The following is a 10,739-nucleotide window of genomic DNA, read 5'->3' as shown; positions in this document are numbered from 1 at the left end:
CAAAATACCATCTGCGGTAATTAAAGTTTATGCAAAAGGATCTTGATACACTTTCAAATCTGAAAAGCCACACACATCTAAGTCACACAATAATTATTTCATTGCAATTGCCATAAATTTTATTTCTATTCGTCTGTCAGTCACCGAACCCACTTATATTCAGATTGTTCATGGCACTGCCTGCGAGAGCAAGGTCCGCCGAGTCTCTGCTTGGGCTAGCATGCTTATTGGTCAATAGTGGCTTGACCTTTGACCTTGGATGATGATGATGATGGCTGCCCGCAGAGTTTGAGGAAGGTGGCTTGGAAGACCCAATCAGCTGCCCGCTGCTTGAGCCAAGGAAGAGGGATTCTGCACTCTGAAAAATACAATGCAATGCACAAAATTTGAGTGGGTTTATAGAAAGTGGCACAGATACTGGTATTCGGAATCGTGTATTGGATGTGTGTACTCTGCTACTTTCTCATCTATCCTAGCCATTTCCATGCATATGAGAGTTATGCAGTAGATTAAATGAGCACTAAATATGAAGACATAGTAAACCAAGCGATCTACCTTTAGAGACTTGTGTCACGACTGGCTTTCCACAGTTACACCACAACTTTACGCCAGAAGTTGAACCTAAATTCAATATAAGGGTCACACGCTCGTATTCTAAAATCCAGTTCAATTTCAACCATGGTCCAACTCATTGTTCAAGTTTTTGGAAGCCAAATATTTCAACATTGATTTTACATTATTTTTTTCCTATTTCTACTTGGCTCTTTGAGTGTCAAAAGAGCTGTCAAATCGAACTTTTCCTGATAGAGATATCTGTCACCATTAGCTATCTATACTTAAACCACAACTTTAGACCTGGGCCCGTCTTATAAAGAATTATGATTGATCCAATCAATCGTAACTCTATGGAAATCCATCAGTGTCATTTTTTTTCAAGAAATTTGCACAATGTCCTTTGTAAATAAAAAGAAGCACAGCGAATTTTCAAGAAAACAATGAATGCATGAATATACATCATAGTTAAACATGCATAATAGATGTTGACGTTGCTGGCCATCCATAGTTGTGACTGATCGGATCAATCGCAACTCTTTGTAAGACGGGACCTAGAATTTAAATCAAAGTGGATTTCAGAATAAAGGTCATTGAGGTTACCTGTGGCACCTCATCTTGCTGGCGGTGTGGCCTTTCTCTCGATGAAGAACGGTTCCTGCCGAAGCTCCCGACCCTTCTCCTCCGCCCATCGGCCTCTCGACCCCTCTCTCTGACGCTATCCTGAGGCGAGTGAAGACCATTCTCTACAGGAAGCCTTGGGACCGGTGCATCGCTGCTGCTGTGTCCTCTAATAGGGGACATGACCTCCTCCCTCCGCAGAGGAATGGAAGCAACATGACTTCTATGTCTGTCCAGAGAAGCGGGTCTGGCAGGAGGTCGGTGCCTGACCACACCCATTTGCCTGGAGGTGGTGGTCGGTCCGTTGACATCACCTATATTCAGAGTCCTCAGGGGAGATGCACTTGATGATGAGGTAGTATCGATGAGAGCTTCGTGTGAATGCGATCTATGCAGGGGGTTGGTGTGGGTGGGATCAGAGTTCTGCTGAAGCATTCCATGCCGATTCGGAGTAGACCTTCAAAGGAATTTACGAGAGACTTTCATGCAGACCTTCAACGGATACTTATTAACATGTATTTTATTTCATAATAAGGCGTAATTGAATTAGGTATGTGGTAATTGATTGCAGATTGTGTCATCTGTTGGTTTTCACATCAATATTATCATACTCCCAACAGATCAGCCACAAATTCTCAGATTATAAATAGTTCTGCAAGAAATCCTTGGCACAAATGTATAAGCATGTGAAATATGACAACAGTAGTGAGAAAGATATGTATATTTCCCTTCAGTGAAGTTATATATCACCAAGGAAAGAGACATTTTGAAACCCATATAAATTCACCATATATTTTTGCACTGGAAATAATTCATATGTCTTTGAAAAAGCATCAATTTAGGACAAATCCTTTATCACAGCAAAAAAAAATATATCAACAATCTTAATCACTTTTCCCAAACAGTTTCAAAGGAAATCATCAACAGTGGGAGGAACTGAAGAGGGAACATACATCACACGCATCACCAATCATCATACCTGTTTGGTAGTGCAGGCTTTGCAAAGGATGAGCCCATAAGCTGGAAGTCTGATGTAAGTCCAACCTCTGTGGAATCTGTTTCCCTACCATGTCCTGCCCTTCCCCTCTGCCTCCCTGCAGAATCTCTCCCTTGGAGCTTGACGACTCCCAATCCTGGACCGATCTGAAGGACAGTATCCCCTCCTTCCGTCCTACCCTCGTTCCCCTGGTTGGTCTTCTTGTTCTTCTTGCTGGGTCTGGTCTGCTCCGAGTAGGGGTTCCAGACCACCGTTCCATCCACAGGGCATGTTGGGTGCTCGTGAAGCAACCACTGGTCTATGCACGCTGCATGGAACTGTGACCAGGATAAAACAGACACAAGGTAACATGATTGGGACTAATACCAAAGATTTGTGCATGGTAGATTCATGGCTTTTTCCTAAACTAAAGGCGGGGTAATAATAACAGCAGGGCCCGCTGTGAGAACAGTTTTCAGAACTAAAGTGGCTTCCCTGGGTAAATATGCCTATATTATTATTATTATTACTATGGGCGATTCCACACTAGAACTTCAAAAATATCATAAATTTCAACATGCTTTCAATAAATCATAAGTAGTGTAATATTTTACTATGATACCTAAATTTTATGAAAATTATGAGTTTTAACCAAAAGTGAAGACAGATATAGTTTTAATTGGGGGAACAATGGAATTTTAAATTTTCAATAATTTTGCTCATTGAATAGTCAAGTAAAAACACCGCCTGAAACAATTATTTGCAAAGCAAGAGAAGATTTAAAATATTGCAGGTCAATAGAATAATACATCATTGATATTTCCAAATAATATCTATTACATTTTCATGATCCATAATAGAGGCAGCCCTGATTTTTCCGAACCTATTTTTGGCAATGTCCCGTACGACACATGACAATGCAAAAGTTTTTCCTACAATTTTATTTTTGATGATGCAATTTCATAAAATCAGTTTCTCTTTGTTTGACCCATGGGTGATCGATTTATCCCATAAGGATCTAATTACTGCCCTTCATTTTTCAATTATTGTCCTATTAAAAGTTGTCCCGTACGACACACAATATAATAATGCATTTAATTGCAGGATTTGGATTCAGAAACCATAAATAGTAGGCATATTTAAATTCATTTAATTAATTTAACATAAAGTGAACTGAAAAAGTACTTTGTTTATCTCCTTAGAACATGAAATGGGTGATTCTAAACATTTTAATTGATTTCATGTAGACTTATTCTTTTGTGAATCCCTTCAATTAAACTGGTGATTTCACTGATCAGAGCAGGTTAATTTTTTTTCATTGAGCATGAAAAGAAAACTTTTATAATTATTTCAACCTAGGCTGGAAGATGACTTCCTCTTGCATGCTAATGTGGAATTATTATAAGATGTAAAAAAAATACATATCAATCATCATGATCATCTATTTGGACTTCCCTTGATGATCACTATTTTTTTATATACAGTATTGAAACTCCTTACTTTTTTCAAGTTGTAAAAAAATCTGGAAAATAAGACAAACCATATGGTTTCATGAAACGCGGATGGGTTTGAAAAATTAGAACCGCATTTCTAAAAAAAAAAAATTGTGACAAGAAAAAAAAAAAAGTGACAGTTGTGACATATATCATGTAGATATACATTTTATATAAAAAAATCATAACATTTTAGCCCCATAATTTACAAAAAGTTTCATTAATTCATTGTTTAAATAGTGTTTGGAAATCATGAATTAATTCCCTAAAAATATAACTTCACACAAAACCTCAAGTTTTTCAGCTCGTAAAAATGCTGTGAACACTTGTACATTTCCCATCATGAAAAAAATTATAACATATCGCTCCCAATTGTATATATTGAGGTTACTTCATTATATTGTCCTGAATGACTACTTATTAAAAGATTTTTCATAAAAAAAGGAAGAATTTAGGGGCAATGCTCCTTCTGTTTGATAAAAAGTTAATTTTTTTTATTCAGGCTGCCCAGTACAACACGCAAGTGCCTGTACAACACACAAGTGTCCCGTACGACACACAAGTGTCCCGTACGACACAGAAGTGTCCCGTACGACACACAATATCCCGTACGACACATTATTTTGTTTATGATATAATGACAGAAATATTATCATTATCATCAGCCAAATAATGTGATTGAAGAAGTCAAAGTAACATAAAGTAAGAAAGTTTGGCTTCAATTTAGAGATGTCCCGTACGACACATTTTGAATGTCCCGTACGCCACAATGTTCTCGAAAATTATAATTTGCTTTATTTATTCATGAATTTTTATTTTGCTTTCTTTTACAAATGTGTTTGTTCTTGGGTAATTGAGTGTCAATTTAAGTTCAGTTTTCATGAAATTTATCTGCCCAACTCACAGACTTTTGAGAACAAACTTGAGGTTTCTAAAAAAACACTTTTTCTGCGTCCGTACGACACATTACTATTTTAAATCTGTATTATACAGGATGTGAATTCAAGTCATGTTAAGTCTTGGTTTTTCTTACACTCTGGTAGTACTTGATGATCACCTATAGTTACTGGAATATTTTTTGTTTTTTCTTGTCAAAAACTGTCAAATAGTCTCTAAATGTCCCGTACGACACGTATGGAATCACCCTCATTATCATTATCATTAAACTAATATATTGTGTTCAGAAAAAATGGAAGACACGTTGTTGAAAATAGGGAGTCGTTAAGGCTACACTTTTAAATTTCACACCCCCTCCAAACCCCCCCCCCAAAAAAAAATAAGAAGAGACAGTGGTCAACAATTATGAAATTGCAAATTGATTACTGTACTTAATCAATAAAAACAATGTTCTTAAAAGCATCTTGAAAGATGATCAATCATAAAAATATATAAGATAGTTGATATAACTATAGCACTTTTATCATGAGATAGGAAGCATTTCGCAATGCCATATTCCCAGTTACGATATGATATTACCAGGCAGTAACAGTTTTGTTTGATCTTATTCAATGCTGGTGATGATTTTAGAATTATACACTAGAAGACAACTTTTTATACGCTGATTGCAATAAAGAAGGAACCTGTATATCTCCTCTCATTTCTCACACAAAATTCATGTACAATTTATAATCAGTATTTCCTCTGATTTTTGCCAAAATTTACGGTGAGGTGATTCAGTTCTGGCCAGAGGAAGCAAAGCGCTGCTATTATTACCCCTGCTTTAGCTCAAGCTACCATCATCGGCGCTTAGTGCATGCAAGGTATTATTTCTGCCTGGTACCCATTCCCCTCACCTGGGTCGAGTGCAGCACAGTGTGGATAAATTTCTTGCAGAAGGAAAACACGCCATGGCTACGATTCTAACCCACGACCCTCTGTTTCAAAGGCGAGAGTCAGAACCACTAGACCACGACGCACCTACATATATATGTTGATTGTACCTTATGCCTGCATGGGAGTTTCTTGACCAGTTGTCCGATGGCGTAGGCTCTCAAGCACACCCTGCACTGGGTGCCCAAAGACAGGAGGTTGCTGCCTTCTCTGACCGTCTCGACATGGAAAGACTTCACCACATGCTCAGGGACATTGCTCAGCTGGTTGGATGCAGGACTGGAAAATAAAAGGATGAATTCACTTCACCAGTCTCCCAAAGATGCAAGATTCAAGGGTGAATTGCCACTTGGTGCAGATGACGTTTTTGATAATTCATCAGCATTTAATCAAAACTTCTACAGGGAATAAAACGGATAATCAAAACTTCTACAGGAAATAAAACAGAAAATTATGTTTACCAACTTTCTTTAAAAAGTATTATTCATTCTCCTTCTAGCTAAACCTCTGACACACAAATCACTTGATGGGTTTCTTAATCATAGCTTCTCTCCTCACTAAAAGATCAGAGAAATTGACCAACAGGTGACGATTTCAATAATAATGATAATAATAATAATAATGGTGATAATAATAATAACAATAATAGCCAATTTTTATATAGCGCTTTCCCCACAAAGACTCGAAGAGCTTTACAGCATATTACCCTGGTCATTGGATTCATTTCAATCCCGCATGAAAAGTGCACAATTTCCACTCCCTGGGGAGCATTCCCTGCATTCATCGCAGCCTCATTATGGCGCTGGCAAATTCAAACATTAAATATCTTTTGCATCCCACCGGGTACCCATTAAGCACCTGGGTCGAGAGTGGCAAAGTGTGGATTAACGCCTTGCCAAAGGAGGCTAGACCGTGGTGGGATTCGAACACAAGACCCTCAGTTTACAAGGCGAGAGTCAGAACCACTGCACCACGGCTCTTTCACAATAATTCATCAGCATTTAATCAAAACTTCTACTCGAAAAAAACAGAACAATTATGTTTACCTACTTCAACTTTCTTTAAAAAAGTATTACTCATTCTCCTTCTAGCTAAAACTCTGACAAACAATCACTTAATGGGTTTCTTACTCGCAACATCTCTCCTTCTCACTAAAAGATCAGAGAAATTGACCTACAGCTTGTAAACCGAATTCCCTACTGTTGATAAAATGGGGAATGGAAAAAAAAGAAAACTCACTTATCAAGCTGCAGTAGAGTATCATAATCTTCATCCGTGATATCTCTGTTCTCAAGGTCCGATATGACCGCTGTCGGAAGAGCTCCTCCTGATCCACGCTGAGCAGGACGCCATCTCTGGTTACTTTTCTACAGATAGGAAACAACACCAAAAATACACTTGGGGGAATTTTGAAAAGGTGTATGTAAAGAACACAAATTTACAATCGCTTTGGGAGCATTTCATGAAAGGAATTGTAGAATGTTTTATCCAACAGTGACCATAGTACAAGTCAGACACCTGTCTGTGATTCTTGGCCAATTATAATCAAGGAAAGTTGTCAGGTGACAAGTGTTAAATCTTGGTTATGGTAAGCCAGATGACAAGTGTTACATATTGGTTATGGTAAGCCAGATGAATGTCTCAATGATTGAAATGGTAATAGATAAAATCAAAATATAATGGTCAGATTTCGATCAAATTGGTTGTGTTGACACATGCTGTTTGGGTATACATGTAGTCTGACATGTATTTTCCATAAATTGTTAGCTACATTTGAAATAAATCATTTAAAACTTCAGGTTCTCAAAATCATGCATAACGTGAATCAAATATTTTTTACCACATAGTACAATGGTGACATCAATTTTATGAAAATTGAACTTCGCAATTATTCAAAATTTTCCAAATGATATATATTTAAAAAAAAAAAGACTTAGAATGTGTCATTGAATGGTTATTTGCAACAAAATAAGTATAAACTTCCTCTCAAGAAAAAAAATACATATATATATACATATGAGCATCTTGGTTTTCCACGTATTGGCAATAATAAGACAATAAAGAACTTATTGTTGGCAACGCAAGCTTGCATTACTCATGAATATTGTCATTTGTTTGTGGTAATATTTTTTTTTTGGGGGGGGGGCAACAAAATCATAATTAACTTTCCCTTAATATTTTTCCCCCAATTAATACTTGTAAACTGCAAACGTTTTTCTATCTAAACAGCTCCAGAAAAAAAACTGATGTCATAAATAATATAGAATTTTATTTTCAGAGCTTCTATAGGACCATGGAAGGCACAGTTCACAGTTGTTGAATTGGACTTAATGGATGGCAACTCTAGCCAAACTGCATTTCCTGCTTCCGTCAAACTTAATTTGACGTCAATGTCACCTTCCTCTGAAGTGAGACTATCATCACAGACTTACCTGCCTAAACTGGAATGAGTGGTTTGAATGAGCATTAGATACAAAGCAGTTCTGACACAAGTAGAGGTCTCTGCATTCTGTGCATCTGAAAAACAATAAAATCATAACATAGGGTCAAGGAAATGTTTTTCTTTCTGGAAAGTAGATGAGAAATCATGGCAAATATCATTAATATCCATGATGTTTACGATGACAATGATTATGATGATGACGATGATAATGAGAGGACGACGTCGATGATGATGATCATCATTATCATCATCATGGCAATGATGATGGAGATGATGATCATGATCATCATCATCATCATCATCTTTTTTGAACACTTAAACTTTTATATTTCAGTGACATATGCTATACAGTGCGTATCAAAAAAAGTTTACACTTTGAAAAAATCCTGTAAAATTATCCTGAAGATTTTTCCTCATTTTAACATTGGTACAGATCCATTTAAGCAAATGACATTATAACTATCGAAAAATATTTCCGCTTGAGTGAGCACCACTTACTTTTGAAAAGTTAGTGAAAAATGATTTGCGCAGAACTTTGAAATAGCTATGTGAATATAAGTAGACCTTAATCATGTAGAACACGTGGAATTTAGCTTGTAAAATTGATTTGAAGATATCTTTTACCTTTTCAACTTTTTTTCCTCGCCCAAAACACTTCAAAGAGTGCATTGCGCCCCACCTCACTCGCCACAAACCGAGGCTATTAAGACGATACTTGCTTTACACTGAGCTGTGATTTACATGAAATGGTTTAGGCTCGATTTTCATTTTGTTAATCATTGTCAAGCTTGGGAAAAGTATTAAATATTAAATGAAAAATGAAAGGAAAACCCATATTACATGATATAAACTTAGTGAAAAAATGATGGCGATGTCTGATGTAAACTTTTGTTCAGATTCAGTTATGTCCTCAGATCCAGCTGGCACAAAAAGGGTAAAAGTTGTGCTTACTAAGTGTTGAAATTTCAATATGGGTGGCAAAATTGTTACAAAATGCTTGAATGTATCCGTTTTATCTAAATTGACTAAAAGTGCATGGGAAATGTATGAAAAATGATTCGCGGGGTAAGTTTGATTTTGCCCGTTCCTCTTGACACAGCGTGAAAATGAGCATTTCTGCGCAAACCGATTTCTGCGAGTTTTACAAAAATGGACAGTGCTCACTCAAGTGTAATATTCTGTCAAAACCTTTACTTTCATTGGATAGATGAGACCCAAACCAAAGATTATATGTGAAAAAATTACCCACATATTGTATATTTTTTAATTCCCAGGGCTTTTTCAAAGTGTAAACTTTTTTTTGATACGCTCTGTATTATGCTATATTATATATATCATTAATTATCATGAGAATAAACAATTAAGACATCTTTATATCCAATTTATTCAGTGTATTGTTAACACAAAATTCAAAACAGCCCCCCCCCCTCCTTCTCAACGCAATATCCTCTCTGATTATAACCTACTTATAACATTTTCCTGAGATTGGTGACTGATTGCATGCAGCACATGCCTTGCCCATATGGATATCGGCGCACTCCGCTCTCGTCTTTTGTAAAGACGAGTTGCGATACTCCGCCTCCAAGATGTCGATCTGACCGAAATCTTCCCTACAGAGGGGGCACTTCAAGACTGTCTCTCCCGTGGACTTCTGATGGTCCGCCCATACCTTCATGCATTTGATGTGAATGCTCTTGGCACAACCAAACCTGGATTATGAAAAACAACATAACAGAGAACTGGTGAGCTACAGAGTGCTAACAATATTGTTAAGACAAAGGATTTTTAGTGTGTCTAAACAGGTATGTACATTCCATAAAGCTGGAATTTAGCTTTAAATTTAGACCAAATTAAAAGAATTAATTCAAAGTCGCCAACACTGGTGTGTTGGCTCAGTTGGTAGAGCGCCCGTCTCACAACCGGGAGGTCGGGGGTTCAAACCCCGGCCCGTCAGACCAAAAGACGTTAAAAGATGAGAGTTGCTGCTACCCTGTTTGGCGTTCAACAATTAAAGGATTAGAGCCTCGTCGATCTGGCGCTGCACGGTGGCTGCCGGGCCCACGATCAATTGGGCAAAGCAAATTTTCGGATTATTTCATTTCATGTCTATTTCGAACAATGAATTATGGATGGATGGATGGATATTTGGATAATCGTTAAATGCAGTATACATAGGTATAACAATTTTCTTAATATTTAAAAAAACAATAGTCAATAATCATAATAGCAGCGATGTACAAAGGCCTGTACCTGTCAGGTTCTGTTGCTCGTTTGGCAATCTACAGAATTACACGTCACTGAACATAATAGAAATAAATTATATAAATAAGTGTTTAGTACAGCAAAATCGTAAAGTAGCCTTAAAAACGGATATACTGAAGCTTTCGACATGCACTCGTCAGAGTAAATTCGCATGAATGACGAGAACGCGAGAGTTAAACAATATATAATGCAACTGAAAGAGACAATGGATGCTTAACAGCAAGCTGTGATTGCCAATTTGTCTATTGCCAACTTGTCCTCACAACATGGTCCACCTTCATTTAGTCTAATGTCATTCCGTCCATTAAACTTTTGTCTAACAAACCATTTGGTCGATCCAATAACCATTCGGTCCAATCATAACTTTTTCTGATCTCCGGTTCCTCTCATTACCAGTTGATCTAATATCCATTTTAGTTTCAATAATTTTGCCAAATTAACACTTAGTCCAATTTAACCAAATGGTACATGGACTAAATGGCTATTGGACCAACTGGTTATTAGACAAAATGGTGAGTGGACGAAATGGTAATTAGACCATGTGTATAGTGGACTAACTGAT

The 10,739-nt window shown here is 37.1% G+C and overlaps 1 protein-coding gene across 2 annotated transcripts in view; it reads right to left on the bottom strand.

The window, feature by feature from the left end:
* LOC121426110 (E3 ubiquitin-protein ligase Zswim2-like) overlaps positions 1–10,739 on the bottom strand; it is a 28,294-nt gene that overhangs the window by 216 nt on the left and 17,339 nt on the right. For both annotated transcript variants that reach the window (XM_041622274.1, XM_041622275.1), the window contains exons 6-12: positions 9,382–9,624; positions 7,905–7,989; positions 6,712–6,839; positions 5,583–5,751; positions 2,153–2,487; positions 1,156–1,630; positions 1–358 (exon numbers count right to left, since the gene is read on the bottom strand). The exon at positions 1–358 is cut by the window's left edge and continues 216 nt beyond it. In XM_041622274.1, coding sequence (XP_041478208.1) covers positions 137–358; positions 1,156–1,630; positions 2,153–2,487; positions 5,583–5,751; positions 6,712–6,839; positions 7,905–7,989; positions 9,382–9,624 — 1,657 coding nt within the window. In that variant the 3' untranslated portion in view covers positions 1–136. The remainder of the gene's footprint in view (positions 359–1,155; positions 1,631–2,152; positions 2,488–5,582; positions 5,752–6,711; positions 6,840–7,904; positions 7,990–9,381; positions 9,625–10,739) is intronic.

Source organism: Lytechinus variegatus, chromosome 13, assembly GCF_018143015.1.
Source record: "Lytechinus variegatus isolate NC3 chromosome 13, Lvar_3.0, whole genome shotgun sequence".
In the NCBI taxonomy this organism is placed as follows: domain Eukaryota; kingdom Metazoa; phylum Echinodermata; class Echinoidea; order Temnopleuroida; family Toxopneustidae; genus Lytechinus; species Lytechinus variegatus.
The sequence above is the reverse complement of the archived record's forward strand: the minus strand, read 5'-3'. Positions and strand labels throughout refer to the sequence as shown.